Source organism: Schistocerca cancellata, chromosome 8 (assembly GCF_023864275.1).
Source record: "Schistocerca cancellata isolate TAMUIC-IGC-003103 chromosome 8, iqSchCanc2.1, whole genome shotgun sequence".
Classification (NCBI taxonomy): Eukaryota; Metazoa; Arthropoda; class Insecta; order Orthoptera; family Acrididae; genus Schistocerca; species Schistocerca cancellata.
This window is the reverse complement of record NC_064633.1, coordinates 513,910,749-513,938,580: the sequence shown is the minus strand read 5'-3', so window position 1 is coordinate 513,938,580 and position 27,832 is coordinate 513,910,749. Positions and strand designations below refer to the sequence as shown.

Sequence of the window (27,832 nt, the reverse complement as noted above, 5' to 3'; positions counted from 1 at the left end):
CATACATAAAGAGATGGCACAGTTATGATCCATGGCACGTGAAAATAAATAAACTAATTTGTACCTCAGAGATGAGGAAACGCCCGAAAATTTTCTAATATTCTACAGTATTTATTATTTTACAAATCGGGTTTTCGGCATTTACGCCCTCGTCCGGTACAAAGATAAATGTTTATATTTGTATCGGATGATGACGTAACAGCTAAGAACCGGGTTGTAAAATAATAAATATTGGACCGTATTACAACACTGTCGTATGTTTTTCACTCATTATGTGTAAAATATTCTAACAAGTATCGGCGGAACAAACAGTTAATGTATGTAATTTGTCGTAAGTGTAACATATGGAAAAAATTAGTACCTCATATCGAAACATACTTATGTAAAGAGAGATGCGTAGCCCTTTCTCATTCTCGACGCCTTGTTGCCCTAAGTGGTTCCTTACTGCGAGGTATTTATTACTGGTTTACACCTCGTACCTGCGACGCTCTGCAGGTACAGCGTGCCGGCCTTGATCGAGCTGCATGACGCACGTTCACGTTCGCCCTGGCAGGGGCCCGCGACCCGTGGGAAACTGCGTCCACTGAAATACGAAGGACCTTGAACCTGGCGCGGCAACGCCACGCAGCTGCTGTTGCAAGGGCCTGGAGGTCGCTACTGGGACGGGGAAACTGCCTCGCCGGCCGTGTGTTAGCCGTACATGTGCTTACCTGTACTGAGTCAGAGCATATAAGGTCACTGGAGTACTGTTCAGCAAGATATGCAGCAGACTTTCTGCGGAGCTTTCAATTGGCTTGTTAGGTCTTTCTGGGTATTTGGATAGCTCACATGGTGAGAGCATCAAGTTCTAAACTGAAAGATCTAGGGCGAATTCCGACACAGCACACGGCTTTTATCAGCAATGAAATTTCAATATTTCGCCGAATACTAACGATTTATCATAGAAGAAAACAGTTGCAACTCTCCCTCTTCCCCCCCCCCCCCTACCCATCTCTCGCCCCTCTTCTCTCTGACTCCACCCTGTGTCTCTCTGTCCGTCCTATCCCCCAACCCCGCCCCTCTCTCCCTCTGTGTCTCTCTTTCACGCACTCTCTCTCTCTCTCTCTCTCACACACACACACACACACACACACACACACTCAGAAAGAGAAGAGAGAGAGAGAGAGAGAGAGAGAGAGAGAAAGGAAGGGAGCATCTTCCTAGTGTTTATCCCATCGTTCGGGCTTCACTGTTTGCGTGATTTAGCAATTTTTGTTCTCATAAACAAATATCCTACTATGAAGAATACAAACCGTAAAGATAAGACACGACTAACACCCCTAGAGATGCGTATGGGGTGAGAAGATACTGATGTTTAAAAATTATCGAAAGCTACCTCTGCAAAGTCAAATCCACAAGTTTCATAGTCGATAAGATGACTGATACTTCGTCTCTAGAGATGGAGCTGGAGTCGGAGCTGCGAAATGATTGAAACTTAAAAGTAATTTATTGAGAACAATCATATTATTGACGTATTGACTGTTTACGGGTTGGTAAGGGCGGTCCTTCGAAGTCCAGATGGTGATTAATTAAACTTGGTGTTGCAGTGAACATTTCAAATATTTTCCATTGTATTTACACGCTTGACCTATAGATTTTAAAACAAATTTACAAAATCACTTTCATTTTACACCGTAGACAAATTTACTTCCATACCGTAACTAACTGAAAATTAGGTTGAACATCTAACTGCATAAATATCACGAAATGAGGTAGTTTGTTAAAAATCGGAATACTTCGACAGAGCGACGAATCAGAGCATATCAGTGTGAAATCTAAAATCACTATCAATAGCTTGATACTACGTAATCCACTTTTTAATTTCTTATTAGTTTCAGGCAATGCCCATATGACCTCATACAATTAAGAGCTATTCCAAGAAGAAAATGGTGTGTGATTCTTGTAACCTTCTAAGCGTAATTGTTCCTGGCTAATCGCTCTGAGCACTATGGGACTTAACTTCTAATGTCATTAGTCCCCTAGAAATTAGAACTACTTAAACCTAACTAACCTAAGGACATCACACACATCCATTCCCGAGGTAGGATTCGAACCTGCGACCGTAGCGGTAGCGTGGTTCCAGACTGTAGCGCCTAGAACCGCTCGGCCACTCCGGCCGGCGATTGTTCCTGGGAGACAGTATTCATGAATTCTACTGATAGATGGGGAACATCTTTTTCTATAAAACAGGAATCGCGATTTGGAAAGCATGTTAATTTTAACAGGTGTCTCGTTTTATTACAAGATATGTGGCCTGCTTTCGTCTCCTCCCGATTTGAGAAACTCAAAGGTGGCGTGGGATCTGTTGCCGTATCGCCAAATTACAGTCCATGCCTACTATCATTATGCATTTCTGCTTTGTTGTCGAACGTGCTATGGAAATCACTGTACGGGGGGAAAGGGGGGGGGCGGTACATAGTAGGATATAGATACTGCACCTTATTATAGGTTGCAGGTGATCTACACGCTCTATCACCAGCATTTCCCTGCATAATCTGTAAACGAACCGGCCGAGCGGTTCTAGGCGCTACAGTCTGGAACCGCACGACCGCTACGGTCGCAGGTTCGAATCCTGCCTCGGACATGGATGTCCATAGGTTAGTTAGATTTAAGTAGTTCTAAGTTCTACGGGACTGATGACCTGAGCAGTTAAGTCCCATAGTGCTCTGAGCCATTTGAACCTTTTTTTTTTTTTTAAAAAAAAAAGCGAACCAGTTGATGGTCTGTTGGATTTCGGTAGATCATCTGGTATGTGACATACAATTTGCCTTCGTCTACCCTTGTAAGAGATACGAAGTGCCGAAGAGAATATTACTTGCACCGTCGCAGCATGCCATATTATCTGAAAAATAACTGCCCTAATACTCCCTGTCGCGTGTACTGTTGCACTGCGTCAGAAGGCGACCATACGCGAGGTGTAGAGTGAGCGCGTCGCGAAGCCCCGCCCGCCGGCCTAGAGGTGTCCACAATTTTTTGCGGTGCGCGCGGCAGCAGCTGCTGCCGAAGCGGCGCCCGGCACAATGCGGCGCCCATTGCGGCCGGCCCGGCTCGGTCTGGGCTGCTATCGTAATGAGGATCTGCTGTCAGTCGCTGACTCTGCACTTCTCTCCCCACAGCGCGGCAGACGCCACCGTCCTGCGGCCGGCAACGCTCCCAGTCCCCGGGGTACCTGCCCGGATCCGAGACTCGGGAGTGCCTACGGGGTGGGTACGCCACGTCGCTCTCTGGGCGTGATCATTTCACTAGACTCCCTGGTGAGGCTGGAAAGAGACTCAGATCCTCATTCAGCCGTCTAGATTCAGAGTTTCCGTTGTACTTGTCGCACTCGGTTCAGCTCGTTGAAGTGCTGCTGAAATACGCTGACTGGACAGATATTGTGATGGGGCAAAGGGACACGAGTCGTCATCGACTGCAGAAGCCTATGCTGGGCGTTTGTCTCCATACATTCCTGGTAGAAATGAGTTCCTGTCGCCACCGCATTCAAATCGACGGCGATCTAACCCTGAATAGACCCTCGACAACCCAGTATCTCTCTGCGGGCCAAACAATTGCGGTCGTTCAGTGCGTCCGTTTACTCGCTTGGTTGGTTGGTTGGTTGGTTTTGGGGAAGGAGACCAGACAGCGTGGTCATCGGTCTCATCGGATTAGGGAAGGATGGGGAAGGAAGTCGGCCGTGCCCTTTCAGAGGAACCATCCCGGCATTTGCCTGGAGTGATTTAGGGAAATCACGGAAAACCTAAATCAGGATGGCCGGACGCGGGATTGAACCGTCGTCCTCCCGAATGCGAGTCCAGTGTCTAACCACTGCGCCACCTCGCTCGGTTTACTCGCTTGAAAACGCTGTCCCTGAGATAGTGAAGATCCAGCCTAGATACTATTGACCTAGGGAGCTCGTATTCTTTAATAATGTCCAGTACGTTTTGACGCACGGTTCTTGCATCGATTGCCATCCCAAGCTCAAACGCTGTCCACTCGCGAAGGAGTCGTGACTACCAAAGTGGTACCAGCAGTCCAACTATCACAATGACTGTGCGTATGGAGTTAGAGAGATTGGGATGAAATGGTCGATCAGATCCTCATAGATAACACATTTCTATAGTCAGTGCTAAGTGACGCTGGGGGTGATGTAAGGAAGACCGCCACTCAACAGTGGATGAGTGGAAACGAGTGATTTAGGATGATGAATCACGCTGTGTGTTGTGGCAATCCGATTCAACGGTTTGGGTTTGTCGAATGCCTGGATAAGCTGCCGTAACGTGCAGTGTCAACAGTGTGGAGAAGGTGTTTTTGTTGATTGGGTGTGGTCGCCTCAATGCTCGTAAGAAAACACTAAATACGGAAGGGTACGATAGCATTTTACAGCACCGTGTACTGCCTGCTGTAGATGAATGCTTCGGAGATGCTGATTATTTGTATCAGCGTGGCAATGCAATTCGTCATAAAGCAGCATTTGTGGGACAATGGCTTGTGGACGGTAAAATCCCTGAAATGGGTTGACTTGCCCTGAATCCCTACCCGATTGCGATGGAACATCCTCTGGAGGAGTTAGGACGTCTACTTGGCTCCAGATGCCGCTTCTAACATTATTACTCTCTCTCGTTTATGATCTTGAGAAAGAATGGGCTAGTATTATATCACAGACACTGAGACACCTGATTGAATGCGTCCCCGAGTAGAGTTCAAGTCTTCAGAAAGACGAAGAGTGGACACACTGTATATTAACGTCTTCCATTAGGTGTCGCCATACTTCTGATCAGATAGTGCGTTTTTGAAGAATCGAAAGCATGTCAGTGTTCTATACGCCTAATGATACCTCTGTCTCAGATTCCAATACAGTTCAATCACACTGAACACAGCGCCGACACGTCTTGGAGCAGCATACGATTTCGGTCAACTTGCACCAAGTTTATCGCCTTTGGAAACACGAATACGGAGAAACTATTCAAAGTCATTGAATACAGTCTCTTCTGTAGTTGAATGATTATCCCAAAAAAATGAACCGATTTAGTTCGACGTATGGTTCTGTTGAGTTCTGGCTTTATAAAAACCAAAAACGAATCAGTCAACTAAAACCTTGATGTCTATGTCTCTTCACGGGACTGTTTATTTGAAAATTCACCTCACACCAACTACTCGGCTAGTTTATGAGCTTCCGTTGTTATAACAATAGCAAATAACTAATTTTAAAACAGTAGTAATGTCGCATCTGAGTAGTGTCACCTAGTGATACTTCATTAGGCGTAGGAGGGCGACCCGTGGAGACCTAGGATTTTTTAACGTGTCGTACTGTACTGAATGTTGGGAAGAACGCATACGTAAATGTTGTATTCAACAATTTCCTTACTAAAGTATATCGTACACGAAATGATTTCAACCGTATATTTGAGACGGTACTGATACACCTCCAGCAGTACTTACTGAAGTATGTTAACGTAGTGATATCGGTAGTAGCAGAGGTAAATGTCTCAGACCTTTCACCACCTAAGATGTACGCACTAGAAACGTCTCTTCTCGTTCCTGATGACAAACACACCAACAATCGGCACGCAGTCTTGTAGGAGAACAGATTTATGAAGAGCGTGAGAGAGAAGACAGAACGAAATGCGGGCCCAGTTGATTGCGAAATAAATATTAATTAGGGGCTATCAAAAATCCACTGTCACGCACAATTGGTCACAATAGCTTTATTAGAATAATAATGCGTTTGCGTGATCTGTCCGAAGCCGGCATTATTTATGATAAATGGTTGTCCGCTTCGGCAGGAATAGGCAGCGCCGAGTAATGGGAGCAGTCGGGATGAGGCGATTTACGGCACGGTGCGCGTCGCGTCCTCGCAGTGGTGCCCTCTGCTTCCACACAGCAACACGACGAAGTGGCCGGCTCTGCCCGCAGACGTCGCGCCGGCATTAGCATAGGTAATAGACCGGCCGCGAACAATGGCGGCACTAATGCTTCTAATTGCCTCGCGCGCCCGCGGACCACGCCCGCCCACAACACAAACGGATTCACACACACAAAAACAAATGGCGTTGGCCGCCCTCTTATTGTTTTAGAGGCGCGCGGCCTTAACTAGAGGTGCTTAGCAGTCGTGCTACGCGGAGTCATACGTCTCACGCCTTATTGCCTGCCAAGTCACGAACCCAAAAACCGCCCCGGCGCTCTGGCTCTTTAGCCGCGCCTCTGCCAGCCCAGTTTTTTCCTCCCTTTAAGGCTGCTGGCTGACTGTCGCCTCGGGACACCATCAACAACACCGGCTGTGATCCCACATGAAATAAGTGTGTGGAATGAACGGAATTTACTGGGCGTATGGCAGTTCGTATTACTGGGAATAGGCGATCTTTGTAAATATTTGTATAATTACTTATCACTTTATTACGTCAGTGTGTGTGTGTGTGTGTGTGTGTGTGTGTGTGTGTGTGTGCGCGTCTTTTTGTCCTAACAGTTCAAATGGCTCTGAGCACTATGGGACTTAACATCTCAGTTCATCAGTCCCCTAGAACTTAGAACTACTTAAACCTAACTAACCTAAGGACATCACACACATCCATGCCCGAGGCAGGATTCAAACCTGCGACCGTAGCGGTCGCGCGGTTCCAGACTGAAGCGCCTAGAACCGCTCGGTCACCAAAGGCCGGTTGTCCTAACAGTCGTAAGGCGCATTTCTCCTGGTGTTTGAGCAGATATTTTCAGTTTCCATTTTGCAACGAGTAGCTCGACTCAGTCCAAACAAATCTACATCTGCATCTACATGGATACTCTGCAAATCACATTCAAGTGCCTGGCAAAGGGTTCATCGAACCACCTTCACAACTCTCCATTAATCCAATCTCATACAGAGTGCGGAAAGAATGAAAAAAATGTGTGTGAAATGTTATGGGACTTAACTGCTAAGGTCATCAGTCCCTAATCTTACACACTACTTAACCTAAATTATCCTAAGGACAAACACACACAACCATGCCCGAGGGAGGACTCGAACCTCCGCCGGGACCAGCCGCACAGTCCATGACTGCAGCGCCCCGGACCGCTCGGCTAATCCCGCGCGGCTGGAAAAAATGAACATCTTTCCGTACGAGGTCTGATTTCCCTTATTTTATCGTGGTGACCGTTCCTCCCTTTGTAGGTCGGTGTCAACAAAATATTTTCGCATTCGGAGGAGAAAGTTGGTGATTGGAATTTCGTAAGAAGATTCAGTCGCAACGAAAAACGCCTTTCTTTTAATGATTTCCATCGCAAATTCCGTATTATTTCTGTGACACACTCCCATATTTCGCGATAGTACAAAACGTGCTGCCTTTCTCTGAACTTTTTCGATGTACACCGTCAGTCCTATCTGGTAAGTATTCTAAAAGAGAACGGACTAGTGTAGTGTAGGCAGTCTCCTTAGTAGATCTGTTACATTTTCTAAGTGTCCTGCCAATAAAACGCAGCCTTTGGCTAACCTTCCCCACAACATTTTCTGTGTGTTCTTTCCAATTTAAGTTGCTCGTAATTCTAATACCTAGATATTTAGTTGAATTTCCGCCATTTAGATTAGACTGATTTATCGTGTAACAGAGGTTTAACGAATTCCTTTTAGCACTCGTTATTTAGGATCAAGTGCCACTTTTCGCACCATTCAGATATTTTTTCTAAATCGTTTTGTAGTTTGTTTTGATCATCTGATGACTTTGTTAGTCGATAAACGACAGCGTCATCTGCAAACAACCGAAGACGGCTGCTTAGATTGTCTCCCAAATCGTTTATATAGATGAAGAACACCAAAGGGCCTATAACACTACCTTGGGGAACGCCTGAAATCATTTCTGTTTTACTCGATGACTTACCGTCAGTTACTACGAACTGTGACCTCTCTGACAGGAAATCGCAAATCCAGTCACATAACTGAGACGATATTCCATAAGCATGCAATTTCACTACGAGCCGCTTGTGTGGTACAGTGTCAAAAGCCTTCCGCCCTCACGTCATTCAAGCAACGTCCAGCTTCCACGAAAGCGTAGGTTTGCTTCCAGCTACAAGCAAAATGATTCTTAAAGCGACATTTTGTTTGCCCATTCCAAAGAGCTGGTCCAGGTTAGTACAGTGTTTTATCAATATGTATTAATAGGGACAGCAGAACTCCAGGAGTAGCCAGTACGCCAGCAGCACCGCGAAGGCTTGCACTGACTGCTACCATCTGGCATGCAGCGCTACTTAGTCGGTGCTGGACTGCTGTTTATTCTTCGTGTTTTACTGTTCCTGTTAATACACAGCGCTAAATAAGTATCGCACTCGTCTTATTGGGAACGCTCGAACGAATGGGATTGTAAAATTCCACTTTGAAAATCATTTTGTTTCTAATAGGAAATAAATCGACACTGGGCTTGGCATAAAAGTTGTGATAAGGACTATCTGTTTCATATGTCTGAGCTGACTCCAGCTACAGAACTGTAAATATCTAATGAAACACCAGAGAAAATGCGCCTGATGACTCAGGAGAGACAGATGCTTGGCAGGAGGAGATCTTATTATTGCCGAGATCTGGAAACTCAGAGATGAAAACATCACCAAGCTAATCTGTAAGATTATCTCAGAAATTTGGGTCACAGAGAAGTTGCCAGAGGAATAGAAATGTGCTTTGACCCATCCCCTACATAAAAAGTGTGACAAGTCAGAACCAAAAAATTACAGAGGCATTTCTCTAGTACCAGTCACATACAATATTCTCTCGAAGGTATTATTAAACAGACTAGAAACACAAGCAGATCCGCAAATAGAGGAATACCAGGCAGGCTTCAGAAGACGGAGATCAGGCATAGAACAGATCTGGAACTTGAGAACACTTTTGAAAGTCAGGCATACAAGAAACACTGTAGTTACCTTTGTTGACTTTAAAATAGCTTACGACTCCATAGATCGACAAACGCTCTTTGGCATACTGGAAGAATATGGCATCGAGAGTAAAACCAGGGCAATTATGCAACAGACGCTCACAGACACCACCTCGAAAATTAAGTTCATGGGAGAAATTTCGGAACCCTTCCAGATACACACAGGGGTCCGACAAGGAGATGGGCTTTCATCAAACCTGTTTAACATAGTCTTAGACAAAATTGTCAAACAATGGGAAGAACGAGTTAAACGAATACAGCTAGGAAGAACACGTGAAACAAGAACAATCATAAAATGTCAGGTATTTTGCAGATGACATAGCCATACCTAGTAACAACACATAGGAGGCAAAGGAAGCACTGGAACACCTACAAGAAATAGGTGCCAAAACAGGTCTACAGATATCGTATGAGAAGACTCAATACATGGAACGACAAACCAACAAAATACGCATCATGCGAACTATGTATGGATCCGTAAAAAGAGTAGAAAAATTTAAATATTTAGGAGAATACATACAAACAGGAGGATCAAACAAGGCACCCAACATAGAACGAACAGAAAGACTCCAGAAAGCATTCAAACTCACATGGTCACATAATAATAAGAAAATAACACCAAGACAGGCCAAAATTAGACACTACAAAACCGTTGTATTACCGGAAGCACTATATGCGTCAGAAACGACGGCAATCGGAGCATCAGGCATTACAGAGACAGAAAAAATAGAAAGCAAAATTCTCAGGAAAATATTCGGACCAATACACAAGGATGGCATATGAATGAAAAGACCGACCAATGAGTTATACCGACACACTGACAGACTCACAGACATGATCAGAAAAAGAAGACTAAATTTCTACGGACACATACAGAGAATGGACAACACCAGATTACAAAAAGAGAATCTATGATGCAGTAAAACATCCAAGCCTTAAAACAAATTGGTATCATGAAATGGAGGAAGCATAAGGCAGCTGGAAAAGAACAAACAAATGATAAAAGACAGAAAAGAATTCAGGAACAAAATTAGGAACGCAAAATTTATAGGAAATGAGAAGAGGAAGACGGGAGCATTATGGACGGAAGAAAGGAAACAAAAACATAGTCAAAGGATGAAGAGATTTTGGGAAGACAAAAGGAAGAAAGGAAAGAAGTGAAAATTGTGTCATCATGAGATATTTGAGTTCAAACACTGTCCATAAGGGCAAATATGATATGAATATATATATATATATATATATATATATATATATATATATATACAGGGTTATTACAAATGATTGAAGCGATTTCACAGCTCTACGATAACTTTATTATTCGAGATATTTTCACAATGCTTTGCACACACATACAAAAACTCAAAAAAGTTTTTTTAGGCATTCACAAATGTTCGATATGTGCCCCTTTAGTGATTCGGCAGACATCAAGCCGATAATCAAGTTCCTCCCACACTCGGCGCAGCATGTCCCCATCAATGAGTTCGAAAGCATCGTTGATGCGAGCTCGCAGTTCTGGCACGTTTCTTGGTAGAGGAGGTTTAAATACTGAATCTTTCACATAACCCCACAGAAACAAATCGCATGGGGTTAAGTCGGGAGAGCGTGGAGTCCATGACATGAATTGCTGATCATGATCTCCACTAGGACCGATCCATCGGTTTTCCAATCTCCTGTTTAAGAAATGCCGAACATCATGATGGAAGTGCAGTGGAGCACCATCCTATTGAAAGATGAAGTCGGCGCTGTCGGTCTCTTGTTGTGGCATGAGCCAATTTTCCAGCATGTTCAGATACACGTGTCCTGTAACGTTTTTTTCGCAGAAGAAAAAGGGGCCGTAAACTTTAAACCGTGAGATTGCACAAAACACGTTAACTTTTGGTGAATTGCAAATTTGCTGCACGAATACGTGAGGATTCTCTACCGCCCAGATTCGCACATTGTGTCTGTTCACGTCACCATTAAGAAAAAATGTTGCTTCATCACTGAAAACAAGTTTCGCACTGAACGAATCCCCTTCCATGAGCTAGTGCAACCGCGCCGAAAATTCAAGGCGTTTGACTTTGTCATTGGGTGTCAGGGCTTGTAGCAATTGTAAACGGTAAGGCTTCTGCTTTAGCCTTTTCCGTAAGATTTTCCAAACCGTCGGCTGTGGTACGTTTAGCTCCCTGCTTGCTTTATTCGTCGACTTCCGCGGGCTACGCGTGAAACTTGCCCGCACGCGTTCAACCGTTTCTTCGCTCACTGCAGGCCGACCCGTTGATTTCCCCTTACAGAGGCATCCAGAAGCTTTAAACTGCGTATCCCATCGCCGAAATGGAGTTAGCAGTTGGTGGATCTTTGTTGAACGTCGTCCTGAAGTGTCGTTGCACTGTTATGACTGACTGATGTGAGTGCATTTCAAGCACGACATACGCTTTCTTGGCTCCTGTCGCCATTTTGTCTCACTGCGCTCTGGCGGCAGAAACCTGAAGTGCGGCTTCAGCCGAACAAAACTTTATGAGTTTTTCTACGTATCTGTAGTGTGTCGTGACCATATGTCAATGAATGGAGCTACAGTGAATTTATGAAATCGCTTCAATCATTTGTAATAGCCATATGTGTGTGTGTGTGTTACCATATTATGTATAATATTGGAGTATTGGTGTATTTAATTGGAGTATTTTATATATACAAGTATTTAACAGATCTTGACGTAATAAATTGTTTTACAAACATAAATGTATTTTTAGAACGGTTTTATAATACCTTAATCTACTTTTCAACACAGTTTCCACATTTACTATTATTCTGTTAATTATTATTAAGCCACTTACCATAAGCAATTCCCGAAATCTAATCTCATGAAGCCCTGATTTGAGAAACGACTATTCAAAGGTCTTTTTGACGTCATCATCGTTGTCGTGGCACTGACCGCCTAAGCGAGTTTTATTTTCTAGAAACTTGAAAACCACACTCTACCTTTTTGAACTTGAGCATGCTCTTTCTGCATCTGATCTTGACTGCTGACAGATGATGCCTCATTTAGAACTTCATGATGAGGTTTAGTAAGACGACTTTCAAAAGTTGTAACCTATTTTGTTGCCATTTCTCACAATATTTTCTCCTTAACCTTAATTAATGTACCGCTGCCTTTCGCACAAAGAAAATGAATCAACACCACTATTTAATTGTCGCTGGGATTTTCATTTAAATGATACTTTTTGAATCAACAGGAACAATCCTAATGTCATATTTGGGAAAAGGAGGACGCGTGAATGTGGGCCACATTCTCGGCCACCACACTATTCAGATTTGATACTTCCAGCTTTTTTCCCCGGGCTGCTTGAAGAGTCTAGTTAATGAGATACCCGTACAGAAACCTAACTGCACCGATGGTGGCTGTAAAGGAAATGGTGGATACAAAGGAAATGATTCTCCATAAATAAAGTTTTTGAATAAATGTATCATAATTTACTGTCTCATCCTCGTCATTGTTATGATCTTCATCACCATTATCATCGGGATTAAACGATTATCGGTTTGTTCCGCCCTGAAAAGTTTGTCATTTGGTACTCCCGCCTATCTTTTCATTTGTGGCTTGAAGCATACGAGCATCCAGGGAATTCTGGTTCTATTTATTGTTATCACGTGACACAGTTCGTCTCTGCAGTTTATCATTCCTATGTTAAAGTTAAATGTCTCCAGTTGAGCCAGTTGTTTCGCTTGTGCGAAACTTTCACTTGAAGAAAGCAGTGGTGGTTCTGCCATCATCTCATGGAACTCTGGAAGGAAAGTATTGAATCGCCAGTTCTCTGGCTGGCCTGATGCGCCTCGCCACGATTCTCTCTCGTACGCCAACCTCTCCGTAGACTTCTTTCGACCAGGAATACCGTACAGCCTGCCATACTCTCCTTTTCAGCTCCTCCTTGCATCGTCTGTTGTGTGTTGTTTTACTTTTAAGGTAACAGTATTATTCACTTATCCATTTTGATATTAATTTTGTCGTTTTTCTCACTTCTGCTATTCATCATTCCTTTCCTCTTTCTTCGTTACTGAGCAGATCGTTGGTTCTGTTCACGAAGTTCTGTAACTCCTTGTAACTCTTCTCGGTTTCACTGAGGATAGCAAAGTCATCAACGAATCTTACTATTTATGTCCTTCCACCCTGAATTTCAATCCCACTCTTGAACCCATCTTTTATTTCGGTAAATGCTTCTTCGATGTACACGTTCACGATCTTGAGGGAAAGACTGAATACGTTTTACATATTTTTAAATCGAAGCTCTTTGTTCTTTGCCTCCCAATCTTATTGCTTTATCTTGGTTCTTATGCTACCCGCCTTTCGCTACAGCTTTCACCTATATTCCTGAGAATTTAGAACATCGTGCTCTACTTTGCACCGTCGTACGCTTTTTCTAGGTCGACAAATTCTGTGAAGATCTCTTTATTTTTCTTAAGCTTTGCTTCCAGGATCAAGGGCAGCAACTGTTTCTCTGCTGCTAGCATCTTTCCTAAAGACAAACAGGTCATCACGCAAGAGATCCCCACCTTAGCTGGACTCATGATTCACCTTTCTTCAGACAGTTGTTTCCTTCAATTGTATGTATTTGCTTCCAAGAAAGTCAAACGTTGCCTCTTCCCCTCTATTGCTCTCCCTTCTTTCTTTTCACATCACCAAATACACGCACGCAAGCACACACACACACACACACACACACACACACACACACACACACACACGTTGCTCCCTCCTTGTCCTATTGTGTGCTGTCATTCCCAGTAAGCAAGGACAAGTCAAGTAGCGAGTAGAAACTGCAAAGTCTTCCTACTGGCGGATGCTGGTCCAGCACCTGAAAGAGCTTTTATTTGCAGGCCATCCGCTGCACCGTGCCCGGCTGCCGTTGCGAGTGCTTCAGCCCTGGGAAGAGCAACGTCAGATACTGCAGCTCCTGCAGCCACAGCTGGGTTCCGCACGGTGAGTACCAGCCCACCAATAACACTTAGGACTGCCTGTCCGGACACTTATGTTGTTCGATTTGGGCTCCCTGAAAACAGTATTCGTTGCCGAAGATGATTTACTGTCACTCATCCTGCAATGCCAAGTCTATTTCCTGGTTTCGACAAGTCTGTTTCCTGCTTTGAGACATGGCACAAGTTTTTTGATAATCCCTACAAGTTCTACTAACTGCTGAAAATATAAGGCATTGCGTAACACAACGTCGTGTACATTGAACACCCACAACATTATACCATCTACCTAATAGCCGGTACGCCCAACTTTGGCAGAGATAACACCAGCGACGCGTCGTGGCATGGCAGCAATGAGGCCTTGGTAGGTCGCTGGAGGGAGTTGGCACCACATTTGCACGCAAAAGTCACCTAATTCCCGTAAATTCCTTGGAGGAGCGCGATGGGTTCTTTCGACACGTTCATTCACATGCCACATGTGTTCGCTCGGGTTCAGACGTGGCAGCACTTCAACTGAAACTCACCACTGTGTTCCTCGAACCACTCCATCACACTCTTGGCCTTGTGACATGGCGCATTATCTTGTTGAAAAATGCCACTGCCGTCGGAGAACATGATCGTCATGACTGGATGTACGTGGTCCTCAACCAGTGTGCGATACTTCTTGGCGGTCACGGTGCCTTGCACGAGCTCCACTGGACCCGTGGATGCCCATGTGCATTTTACCCAGAGCATAATGGAGCCACCGCTAGTGTGTCTCCGTCCGGCAGTACTGGTGTTAAGGAACTGTTGTCCTGGAAGACGACTGATTTGCGCCCATCCATCGGCATGACGAATATGGTATGAGGATTCATCCGACCATGCAACGCTTTGACATTGCCCCAATTCCCAGAGCCAAGGTCAAATGCCGCTTTCAGCCGTATTCGCCCATGTGGTGGTATTAACAGTGGCGCACTCATGGGTCGCCGCCTGCGGAGGCCAACCGTTAGGAGTACTCGGTGCGCTGTGTGTTCAGACACACGTTTATTCTGCCCAGCATTAAAGTCTGATGTTAGTTCCGCCAAACCCCACAACGTCCGGACGTGATTTCACCATGGTTTCGCCACAGCTCACCACATCTCCCCGCGAACATCGACAAGTCGCGCAGTCTCCGAAATGCTCGTACCGAGCATCCGGTCATCACAGTCTGCCTTCGGTCATACTCAGATAGGTCGCCCGTCTTCCCCATTCTACACACGAACAGCACGCGCACTGATACTACATGCACCTTGCGTTATTCCTCGCCAGATGACGCTGCTATCGAATGGATAGACTTATATCGATAGTATGTCGGTGGTCATAATGTTCTGTCTAAGCAGTGTATGTACAGGGTGTTTCACAATGTTTTGACGTTCTGAAATTTGAGTAACACACAAACTAATCGCGAAACAAAGTTAAACATTTCACACAAGGTACAGCATTTATTCAAGTTTACTTATGAAATACTACTTCGAAAACACGGCGACCATTCGCGGCTACACAATACTCCAGGCTTTTCACCCAGTTTTTGAACACATCTTTTGTAACTGCTGGAGGAATTCTGGGAATTTCATCATGAATTCGATCTGTCAGCTGTTACAAGCTTCTCGGCCGGTCTGAGTACAGTTTCGCCTTCAAACAACTCCGTAGGTAAAAGTCTGGCACGGTTAAATCAAGCGAGCAAGGCGGCCATTCGACATTAGCGTGTTTTGAAATCATGTGCTTGTCAGATGCTTCACGGAGGACTTCCCAAGTTCTTGTTTGATGAGTGGCATTTCATGCCTCTTGTTGAAACTAAGTTTTCGTAATGAATGTCGAGAGGTTGGCTTTGAAATGTTACGCACACATTCGACGTCCTCCGCACGTCGGGCGTTTTCCTGAGCGCCAATTGAATTTCAGTTCGAAGTTCTTGCAGTGGGACCGATGTTTCTTACCTAATTCAACATTGTTTGACAAGCATGATTTATATATCCGGGTAAATCTCGAAATGCTTTCGAAAGCACGTTGCACGTGCACGACAGATTCACCGTAGCGAAAATAGTATTACACTGTGAAGGCACTGATGTTGCTTCGACCAGTACAACATGAGTACTGACCTGTATACTACTAATGCACGGCACCAACTTTGCTGTGTCTTGTTTTTAGCGCGAATTATTCAAATTTAAAATCGTCCAAACATTGTGAAACCCACTGTACGATGGTTCACATCGCAGACTATGCCTCTGACTTTAAGAATGCCAATCACGTAACTAAACGTGTTTGAACATACAGAGTGATTGTGTGATGATGTCACAAACTTTCAGGAATGATGAAGAATGGTAAATTTATCAATGTGAGGTAAGGAATCCTGGATCGGAAGCGACCGTGTCGAAAGTTATAAGAGAAAATAGTTCTGATATATCTGGGAGTAGACCTTTTCTACTACAAGTTCTTTGCTTTCCGTATTTTAGGAGAAAAGTCCATTAAATATGGACTCTAGAGCTCAGGTATTAAGAGCTATGAACACCTATTCATGTTTCGTACTGTAAAACAAATCTTTTCTACTGAACAAGTGTTCATAGCTCTTACGATATGCATTTTAGAGCACATGTTTACTGGACAATTTCTTCTTGTTCTGGGCCGTATTACCTCCTCCCAAAATATGGAGACCAGGATCTCTTAATTCTGATTGATGCATTGATAGATACACTGAAGTGATACAGAATTTCGGGTGGACATCATTAAAACAAAGGCGTTTTTCGTTGCTGCGGAATCTTCTCACGAATTTCCAATCACTAACTTTCTCCTCCGAATGCAAAAATATTTTTCTGCCACCGACCTACATGGGGAGAAACGATCACCATGATAATATAATGGAAATCAGAGCTCGCACGGAAATATATAGGTGTTCGTTTTTTCCGCGTGCTATAGGAGATTGGAATAATAGAGAATTGTGAAGGTGGTTCGATAAATCCTCTCTCAGGTACTTAAATGTGATTTGCAGAGTATCCATGTAGATATAGATGTAGTCTTCTCCCCATACCTGGTAGTGTATAACATTACCATGGAATCATCGTGTACAAGGACAAGCTAATGAGATCTGTCTTTGTAACTTGATTATTTATTTAGTGCAATGTGTTGAACTTCAAAACCACAAAGAAAAGTTAGTGAAGGTAACACTTAATATGTACGAGCAAATGGAACAGCGACAGCACAATATAACCGCCAGTGAAAGCCCAAAGGGGATGATAAACTCTTAAAATATCCTTCGTGTTCCATTGCTCATCTGATCACTGAAATAACATCAATATAATTGTCATTATTCATAAATTTTATCAACATTCAAATTTACAATCGTAGAATTCCAAGAACTGCTCTAGCTGCAGATACCGCAACATAGACTTAATTTTTAAGGAGGCAGGAGGATTAATAAATCTCTCAAGTGAATTTCCAGGGCTACTCATCATTAATACCGAAACATACAACTTCTGTTTTCGGGAGGCGTACTGTAGATGGAGCTGTCAATATGTCAAAATAGCTGATAAGATATACCACGTTTCTCGTCGAAAGGGTTGCAGCCATAACAACAAGGCGAAGGTTTTTAGCAAGTTCGTTTTGTGCATAACGTATGCATTAAAGCGTTTAAAGTGGCATGCGAGAGACCGTTTACCGATGTCATCAGCCGATGGCATAACACTCACTAGGTTTCTCAGTGATACTTAGTGTGCTGCTGGGACAGCGTTGTGATTTCTGTCCTAAGAGGCCTGCAGTTCCACATATAAATACTGATATTAATAGCACACTCAGATTTTAACTGACAAAAACACTGGGAAACTTAACATGCAAATAAGGATTGTTGTTTACTAACAATGACTTACTTTCTTCTTCTTACTTTAGATGTACGAATTTTGCCTGTTGTTTCCGTTTTCTTGTTATATGCCTCTGTTACACAGGGTAACTGAAGTTCAGATGTATTACGTCTTTCTTGGTCTACCTAATAACATTTTCTGTATGGAACGGTACTTCATTATTATTTTGAGTAACTGTTTTCTTTCAATCTTGTGACATGTTGCTCAATTTTATCCTGTTCTCCTTAACCTCTTTTTTCATACTGTAAACGCCAGTTCTTGTCTGATGGTTGCGTTCCTTACACCTTCTACTACCATGTGGTCTTCTCTCCTCATCTTCATAACTTGTACTCACTGTGAGTAGCTAGCTCTTCGTTTTTGTCATCAAACAGTATGAATTATCTCGCTGTTGTTTTATGTAACTTTTTTGTGGTTCTATCCTCGAGATTTTCATCAGTATTCTGAACTGATGTAACTGAATCTTCATTTATGAAAGAGACAGTATATCCCAAGAAGATAAAAATACATACTCACTCTGTTTTCTAATATTCTGTTATAAAATTGTGTTATAATTTTCTGTTCTAACATTTTGTTCTAATTTTGTTTGAGACTGCACACTTACAAAGGTGTAAAAGGAAATGAAGCGAGTAAACGATACATTTCTGTTATAATCAGTCGAAAAAATGAGTCACAAAATTTAGAAATAGTTTCGTTTATAATCGTATCTTATTCAGCTCTCAGACAACACCTGACAAGTCGGTATTATTTTGCAGAGTTGAATTACCGTTCCTCCTCTCAATTTTCAAGAACGTTTGTGATTTATAACTGTTATAAGCACTGATTTACTTTACAGCTGAAAAAAAAGTTAAAAGAACTGCATCGCTTCGCGAAGAGCGTAACTGACATATGTGTTTTTGTAATGTTCTTGCATATATTGTGCTCCAACTAGTGAAGGCGGAATCCTGTACAGAAGTCACAGAAGTCGTGGGTGGAAATGGCTGGGGCCTCGGATCAAGGACCATTCCACGATTCGCAAATTATTTCACTTGTAGCTGAAAAAACGTATTACCTGGTGTTGACGGGTCGACTATACTGAGGATCATGATCATCAAAGCTCCATTCTTTTGAAGGCTGTTACCTGCAGAGGAAAATCGAGGCGGTGTTGACGGGTCGACTATACTGAGGATCATGATCATCAAAGCTCCATTCTTTTGAAGGCTGTTACCTGCAGAGGAAAATCGAGGCGGAAATCAATGTCCGCACGAGAACTTATAAAGTAATAACATATGATAGATACCATAAATAACTTTTGCTTTTCGATGAAATCTCTCAGTCCCTAACATATGCGAAGTTCATATCAACTCTTAATCTAAGGCCTCACTGTGCGATAAAATCTTCTGAAATATATGCCTGAATGTCTCATGTGTGAAATGTCGCAACACTGGAATCTCGTTTATTCTTCGAGGACAGATGCACAGAGAAACAAGAATGACTCTTTGCGAATGTTCATTTCGACCAAACGAACCAAAATAACGAATAAAGCGTAAAAGATGGACGATATTTTAAAGAACCTCGAGTCAACTGTAGGTTTTCGGCTTCCGTACTCAGCTCAACAAAAGCAGTAACTACTTGTTTTACATTCCTTCTTTCCTTAGCAGAATACAAAGCACTTATACCATAGCCAACGCCTCGCACTGTCGACCCGGGTGTTTAAAATTGTTGCAACTACATCAGAGATGTAACTATCTTGCAAAGCACTCCGCTGGAAGGACATCATTTCGCAAGGCTGTAAAACTTCTGCTGCTTAGGATTTGAAATTATTCCTACCTTGATAGCCTAACACTTGCCATAACCAAAAGGTATTTTTAAAGTTTTCATTCACTAATGTTTCTCTGGTCTGGTGTCGCCATGCATCTCTTGCTACGCTCTGATAATCTCGTCATCTTCTGGTACCTGCTACGCCTCCATATCTGGTCATTATATTTCCGTCTTTCTCTGAGCCTAGAATTTTTTCTCGGCACCACTTTTCCCAATATCTGGTAAGGATGTGTGATAAACTTCTTGTCACACACTTTTTTTTCATTTAATTTTTTTCGTGTTTAATTATAGCAACAGCAGTCGCCCCTCTCCCCTCTCTCCATCTTGCTTCTGTTGCTCCCCTGTTTGTATATCCACGTAATCGGAACCATAACTCAAAAAATAAAAGAAATAATAACGCAAACTAAATACTGCTTTCCAAACTGCTTGAAACGCGCTGCCTATTCCAGCTCCTTGCACGTAATCACGTGCAGCTTCATCGGCGTTCGCGAAAACACAGTGCTTCCTCCTGGGCCCCAGATGTGCCCCGCTGACCGAACGCTTTCGTTGTCGCTTTCCGCCTCAGTTGTCGCGTTCGGCCTGCTAGCGCCCAATCATAATCCCAGGGTGCAGCGAGGCCCCGCTAGCGGCGCCCTAATATACTGACGAAATGCTAATAAAGCCATCATATTACAGCCCCTCGTGGAATCCTTATGTCATCCCCCCAAGCGCTATTAATGCGGCGAGCAAGCTGCTGAAATCCGCGAGCTGAGGGGGTGACTCAGGCAGGTTTGCGATGTGCTTCATATTCCCCCCCCCACCCCCCTTCCCAACCCCCGGACGAACCCCTTCCTTGCAGGGGGAGCGCGCTGGGTTGTCCTAGCGACCTCCCCACGACAACAAGCACGTGAATAATTAGCAGCATCCCATCCCACCCCATCTCACCCCTACTTCAGTCCCTCCCCACCAGCCCTCGTCATTCCCGTCTCAAGATGGCGTCGCAAGTATTATCTCTGGGCTGCATAATAGTCGGGTAATATAGTCATGGCCCTGCTGCATGGCGTCCTCTTTATCTCCGTGATTGACGTTTGTTGGTTCACTCATAAGTTGGTCTCTGTACGTCTGTACGCCAACTGTTAACACCTTCCACCCGTGCCAGAGCCTTACTATTGCGCAGGTGGGCAAATCACAGCACATCGATCTCACATACGCTAAGAGCAGAAAAACGATCTCTAACGCTTCGCCGTTAGAAATAAAAGAGTACTGTATATGTGTGGAGTGTGACTCAAAGCTGTCGCCCAAATGAATTGTAACGAAGTCCTCACTAAAGGATATTTAATCTCTTTTCATAGCTGTGTTAACTGCAGAAGTATTGGTATGGACTTCATTGTTTCAAATGAATTATTGTAATTTCTGCCGCAGAATCGGCGAGGAGAAGAACATGTGTAAAACGTTGACAAGATGAAGGGACAAGTTGGTAGGACGTGTGTTAAGACATCAAGGAATAACTTGCGATTCAATTTAGTGAGGATGAAAACTGGTAAGAAAAACAGAGATTGTAATATATCCAACCAGTAACTGAAAACGTTGGTTGCAAGTGCTACTCTGAGATGAAGAGACTGGTACAGCGAGGAATCCGTGGCGAGCCACATGAAACCAGTGAGAAGACTGGTGACATACAAATAATGTGACGTAGTTCTAAAAGAGACGTGTTTAACAATGTTCCACTGTTCAGAATTCGTAACAATTCGTTATAGAGCTGCACTTTACTGGTTTAAGAGGGACAGGCTAGATAAAGTCACCGAAATTACAGGAAACAATATTATGAACAGAACACAAATGAAACAATGGCGTATTCAAACTTGGCAGAGAGAGTGGGACGTATCCGACAAGGGTCACCGAGTACACTCTTTCTTTCCTGATGTACACGAAAGACTACAGCTGAAACATCTCGATCCAAGCCGGGGCTGGTCCATTTCCTGACAGGCCACGGGCCGTATGCGGTACACTTAATCCGCGTGGGACTAACTAACGATGAGGTATGCGTTTGCGGATAAACTGGGACACCAGAACATGTCACACTGCTATGCAACACGCTGGCACAAGTGAGACTTATACAGAACGACAGTGACATCGCCAGAATAATACGTAATCCCGATGATTGGAATAAAGTAAATAGCGTAGCCGATATTGTATCGAACACACTGCTTGAAGAATACAGCTCCCAAAATCCATATGGAAAGAGGTTTAGTCAAGCACAAAAAACACAACAAACCTCATGGGAGGCCACAAACACGGCCACAGATTCGGAAACCGAGGGAGGATCCAACACACTAAGTGAGCATGACTCAGAAGGGATCAACACGTAAGGGACCCGAACCAACATCGCATGACACTGCATCCCACAACGTAGTCACAAACAAGTCAACAGGCAGTAACAATCATAGAACAAACAAACACCGATACCACATACTAAGACTCTAGTAATAACTTAATGCCGCTTGGGACGAGAACGCTCGAAGAACTTTTATTCCGAGGCAGTAATGTATTGTTCGTCTTATCGTGTGTAGGTATAAGCGTATTCTCTTCTCTGTTTAAAGCTACAATGTATTAATTTTACATATCAAATGTATTTTATGTGAAAAGTATGGTTCAAATGGCTCTGAGCACTATGGGACTTAACAAGTGAGGTCATCAGTCCCCTAGAACTTAGAACTACTTAAACCTAACCAACCTAAGGACAGCACACACATCCATGCCCGAGGCAGGATTCGAACCTGCGACCGTAGCAGTCGCGCGGTTCCAGACTGAAGCGCCTGAAAAGTATGTATAAAACTAAAACTGTAATGTATTAAGTTATTTAAGGAACACTGCATTCAACTACTTTCTATTTCTGCTAACAAATTTACAAACATAAGTGTATTACTCGTGTAAAGCTAAAATTCATGTATTCCATGTATCAGATGCTCAGTCAGTATTTAATACCAGGTGTGTAATGTGTCACATAGAATATACCGCAACTACCAACAACAGGACAAACAAACAGCTGCTGAATGTAGTGTCCTGAGTTGCAACACTCTCAGTAATGTACCAGTACACACAAACGCAGTAAACATACATAAGCACAAACCATTTCACATGAGAATAACTCGAGATCCTACCGAGACCTTCTCACCTGAAATGAATAGAAATAGGCCATTACCAACCAACATTCTACATAGGCTATATTACGCATCCAGATACAGTGTATCACTTCCCTCTACATATTGCAAATTATTTTCACCACACTCATTGTATTACCTATTTCTTTTTTATTTTTCTTTGACATTTGCGTTAGATAAATTATATTCTCATCAACTTGGCAGAAACAAATTATATAGAACCATTTAAACAATTGTTAAGCACTCAAATCGCTGTAACCTCAGAGAAATTTTTATGTATTATGTTCCTTATATTATTTAAAATAGCATTAACAACTGTTACCAATAAGACTGTAATAATGAGAAGTGTTTGCTGTTGGATTTAGAAACATCCGACCCACCTTACATTTCAAGGCGGTGGGTTACTCTGCACTGTTAATGAAATAAATTAATTAATTAATGAAATATTCAAAATTCGGTTAGTAGTTCCGGTGAAATTCTGATATTTATAGCTTTGGTTTAAACCGTTTCGAGCATGAAGTCGTGGCTGTCTAAAGCGGAAGTCTGTGATTTAATACCCAAATTAAGACATAAATCAAGTTGTAAAAGGAGGAAACAGAGTGTTGCACCAATATAAAAGTGTACAGAGGAAATGTAGTTTCCATTTATGTCGTTTGTCTGCTGGATGGTTTGAAAATATCAACATCTTACACAGAGTAAAGTAAGAGAAACTAGGCATGTCATTTCTTTGCCGTGAATGAAGAAGGGAGGAGATGAGAACAGCTGAGTTGTATGCACAAAGTTACCCCGACAGGAGATCTACAACAAAAATGACAATTCAGTGAATTTGCAATAAATTGTCGTTGAAAGGGCGGTGAAATACTACGTAGAAATTAATGAGTAAGCCTTGAATGAGCGGAAAAAACTAAACAGTATTTCCTGAATATTTTGATGTAAGGGACTCGCATAATTCGTAATAACACTATTACTCTGTAATGAACCAGAAGAGACTTCGGGGCCGTTATACCGAAGTGCTCAGAAAATATTCCTGAACTACCTCCGAAATTTTGGCGGTGAAGTTTGTATTTACCCTATACATTATCTCATGTCACTAGATATTATCCCACAGTTATCGGTGTTGACAAACAATTTACGGGCACTTCACGACAGCGACGTTATTGTTACACTGAATGGTAGAGTGATGGATGTGTTTCCACATTTCCACATTTTTTTACCGCGTATATTCATCATAACACAGGTTAATGTTTTTGCAAGCGTTCATTTAGCTCTTTTATCATTAATGATAGCTCAGTTTTATACAAGGCTATTCAAAAAGAAGGAGCAGATTTCAAACATTTATTACTTCCAAATTACAAAAACTAGAAACACAATTCCAGCGTTCCTGAAAAGAGAAAAGTTCAAATTTTTATGCACTCAGTGTGGGCACCACACTGCGTCTCATTTCCTGAAATACACAAAGCAGTTGGTCTCTCATTATCAAATTCACAGCCTCAACATCTACATCTACATCTACATTTATACTCCGCAAGCCACCCAACGGTGTGTGGCGGAGGGCACTTTACGTGCCACTGTCATTACCTCCCTTTCCTGTTCCAGTCGCGTATGGTTCGCGGGAAAAACGACTGTCTGAAAGCCTCCGTGCGCGCTCTAATCTCTCTAATTTTACATTCGTGATCTCCTCGGGAGGTATAAGTAGGGGGAAGCAATATATTCGATACCTCATCCAGAAACGCACTATCCCGAAACCTGGCGAGCAAGCTACACCGCGATGCAGAGCGCCTCTCTTGCAGAGTCTACCACTTGAGTTTGTTAAACATCTCCGTAACGCTATCACGGTTACCAAATAACCCTGTGACGAAACGCGCCGCTCTTCTTTGGATCTTCTCTATCTCCTCCGTCAACCCGATCTGGTACGGATCCCACGCTGACGAGCAATACTCAAGTATAGGTCGAACGAGTGTTTTTTAAGCCACCTCCTTTGTTGATGGACTACATTTCCTAAGGACTCTCCCAATGAATCTCAACCTGGTACCCGCCTTACCAACAATTAATTTTATATGATCATTCCACTTCAAATCGTTCCGCACGCATACTCCCAGATATTTTACAGAAGTAACTGCTACCAGTGTTTGTTCCGCTATCATATAATCATACAATAAAGGACCCTTCTTTCTATGTATTCGCAATACATTACATTTGTCTATGTTAAGGGTCAGTTGCCACTCCCTGCACCAAGTGCCTATCCGCTGCAGATCTGCCTGCATTTCGCTACAATTTTCTAATGCTGCAACTTCTCTGTATATTACAGCATCATCCGCGGAAAGCCGCATGGAACTTCCGACACTATCTACTAGGTCATTTATATATATTGTGAAAATCAATGGTCCCATAACACTCCCCTGTGGCACGCCAGAGGTTACTTTAACGTCTGTAGACGTCTCTCCATTGATAACAACATGCTGTGTTCTGTTTGCTAAAAACTCTTCAATCCAGCCACACAGCTGGTCTGATATTCCGTAGGTTCTTACTTCGTTTATCAGGCGACAGTGCGGAACCGTATCGAACGCCCTCCGGAAGTCAAGAAAAATAGCATCTACCTGGGAGCCTGTATCTAATATTTTCTGGGTCTCATGAACAAATAAAGCGAGTTGGGGCCCACACGATCGCTGCTTCCGGAATCCATGTTGATTCCTACATAGTAGATTCTGGGTTTCCAAAAACGACATGATACTCGAGCAAAAAACATGTTCTAAAATTCTACAACAGATCGACGTAAGAGATATAGGTCTATAGTTTTGCGCATCTGCTCGACGACCCTTCTTGAAGACTGGGATTACCTGTGCTCTTTTCCAATCATTTGGAACCTTCCGTTCCTCTAGAGACTTGCTGTACACGGCTGTTAGAAGGGGGGCAAGTTCTTTCGCGTCACTGCGATGTCACAGACTTTATAGAGTGGCAGGCATTTAGGGGATAAAAACGCGGACTTTGACGTAACCCCAAAGTTAAAAGTTACGAGCGGTGAGGTCTGGGACGTCAGATTGGAAGAGGAGGAGTGGAAAATGAACGTCATCGCAGGTGGTCTTCCAGGTTTCCTGACTCACACCTTGTGACTTTTATCAGTGGGTCTACGTAAAAGACCGCGATTTTATCCCCCCTATAGCTGTCACGCTTGAAAGTCTACTACATTGCATTGCTGAAGCTGTGAATTCGATAACGAGAGACAAGATGCTTCGTGTGTGGCAGGAAATGAGCCACCGTTTTGATGTTTGTCTTGTAACACATTGTGCTCACTTTGAATGCATAAAAATTTTAACTTTCTTCTTTTCAGGAAAGGTGAAATTGTGTTTCTTTATTTTGTAGCGTGGAAACAATATATGTTTGAAATCTGTTTCTTCTTTTTGAATAGCCCTGAACTTATAGGTCATTGCTTTTGCTATGTATTTTTAAAATTTAATATTCAAAAATTTTATGTAGGCCATGGAACCTTGTTCTATCAGTCTCATAGCAGACTCTTACCACTTATCTAGGCAAATAACAGTTCTCGCAGGGGCGTACAAGCAACTGTTCTCACACTACTTGAGCTGGACTGGAAGAAAGTTTGACATACCCCTAATATACTCTCCCATGGACTTAACAGTACTTTACAGAATGTTGATATAGAGGTAGACAACGTAAACGTAGATGCAGCAAAGATCTGTGAGTACCATATCTTCCTATGGGACAGTATCTTCTCGAACAATCCAAAGATACCGTTAGGAACTTGACACCAGCATCGTGTTCCCACATTTCCACCGGTGTACTAACTTTCTCATTGTGATACTGTTATGAAGGTCGCTGGATAATAAACCATATCTCTGTAGGCTTGTTCCTAATACTGAATCAATCGGTAAGAACTGTAATGCAAGAATGGTTGTCGAGTTGGGACTCTCCTTGAATTTTTGAATCTTGACTGCAAAAAAATATTGGAGAGAATTTCCCTGTTATGCAAGACGCAGTTTATTTTTGCTTTGTCTAAACATACTTCAACACTTTCTGTACTTTTTACTGTGGACTTCTATTTATTATTTTGTCTGAAAATTATCATGATATGATACTATCTTCTGGTGGATATATGAACGTCAGCTTAGAAATAATTCATCATAGAAATAAGTCGTTAATAGCTGTTATATTTTTATATTGGTTCAGACACATAGTTAAATACTTACAGGATGTTATTTTCTGGTGACTGAGGACAATTTAGTGAATAAAATTACATCAGTTTTCAGTCAATTTGCAGACTGATAATTATAGCTATTAGTTGCAGTAGTTTTTTTTAATTCGGTTAGTACGCCAAGTACATGTGACAAGAGTAGGCTATTAATGCTTACTTTTCCGTGGGCGGGAGGTCAGGTGTTGAAGTGTCGATACATGGAAGAAATACAGTTAGTCTATACTGACAGGTGTTGTCCTCATAGTGGTGCTGTTACAACCATGCAGAAAAACAGCAGGTAGTAAATTACGTGTTGTGTTTGCAGTGAGATGGTTAGATGTAAAAAAAAAAAAAAAATGCGCTGAAGAGTGTCCGTATTAACCTACCAATGATAGCAGTACCAGCACTTACAGCGTTAACAACCTGTATATAACAGAATTGAACTGTGGAACGTTATATGTTTACGCTGTGTTGAAAATTAGCCCTAGGCTACTAATTTGTAAAATACGAGTATTATGGTTATACCTCGCACGATCTGATTAGTCATCGTTTGCTTCTAATTTTATGTGTGTTATACATTGTACAGCTGGTCTTCTGGAAAGAACAAAAAATTTATATTTTTCCGGTTTTCGTCATTTTCACAAAGGAAACTAGTATGTGATATATAACATTTTTCTTTCGTTGTCGCTATTTTTAACGATTATTTATTTTATCAGATAAACAAGCGTTTCTTCATTCTTGTATTTTTATTTTCGCGGTCATTTTCTCCAATTATTTGTTAAAACGAAAGAAAGAAATACTGTTAGCGGCAACCGTTCAGCTTACTGTTGTTATTTTTGTCAGTAATCTAAGAAATAGTGTGATGTAGCTCTCCACGCAAGTTTTGCATCAAACTGTTGTTCCATGTCTACATAAATAATGCACCTTACATCAATTTGTCCCTACATGCTATAGTCATGCCTTGGTTTTCCCAGACCATTA

At 42.6% G+C, this 27,832-nt stretch overlaps 1 protein-coding gene across 1 annotated transcript in view; it reads left to right on the top strand.

The window, feature by feature from the left end:
- Nucleotides 1-27,832, top strand: part of LOC126095170 (uncharacterized) — a 336,664-nt gene that overhangs the window by 127,163 nt on the left and 181,669 nt on the right. The window contains exon 3 of the mRNA XM_049909898.1: nt 13,764-13,866. Coding sequence (XP_049765855.1) covers nt 13,764-13,866 — 103 coding nt within the window. The remainder of the gene's footprint in view (nt 1-13,763; nt 13,867-27,832) is intronic.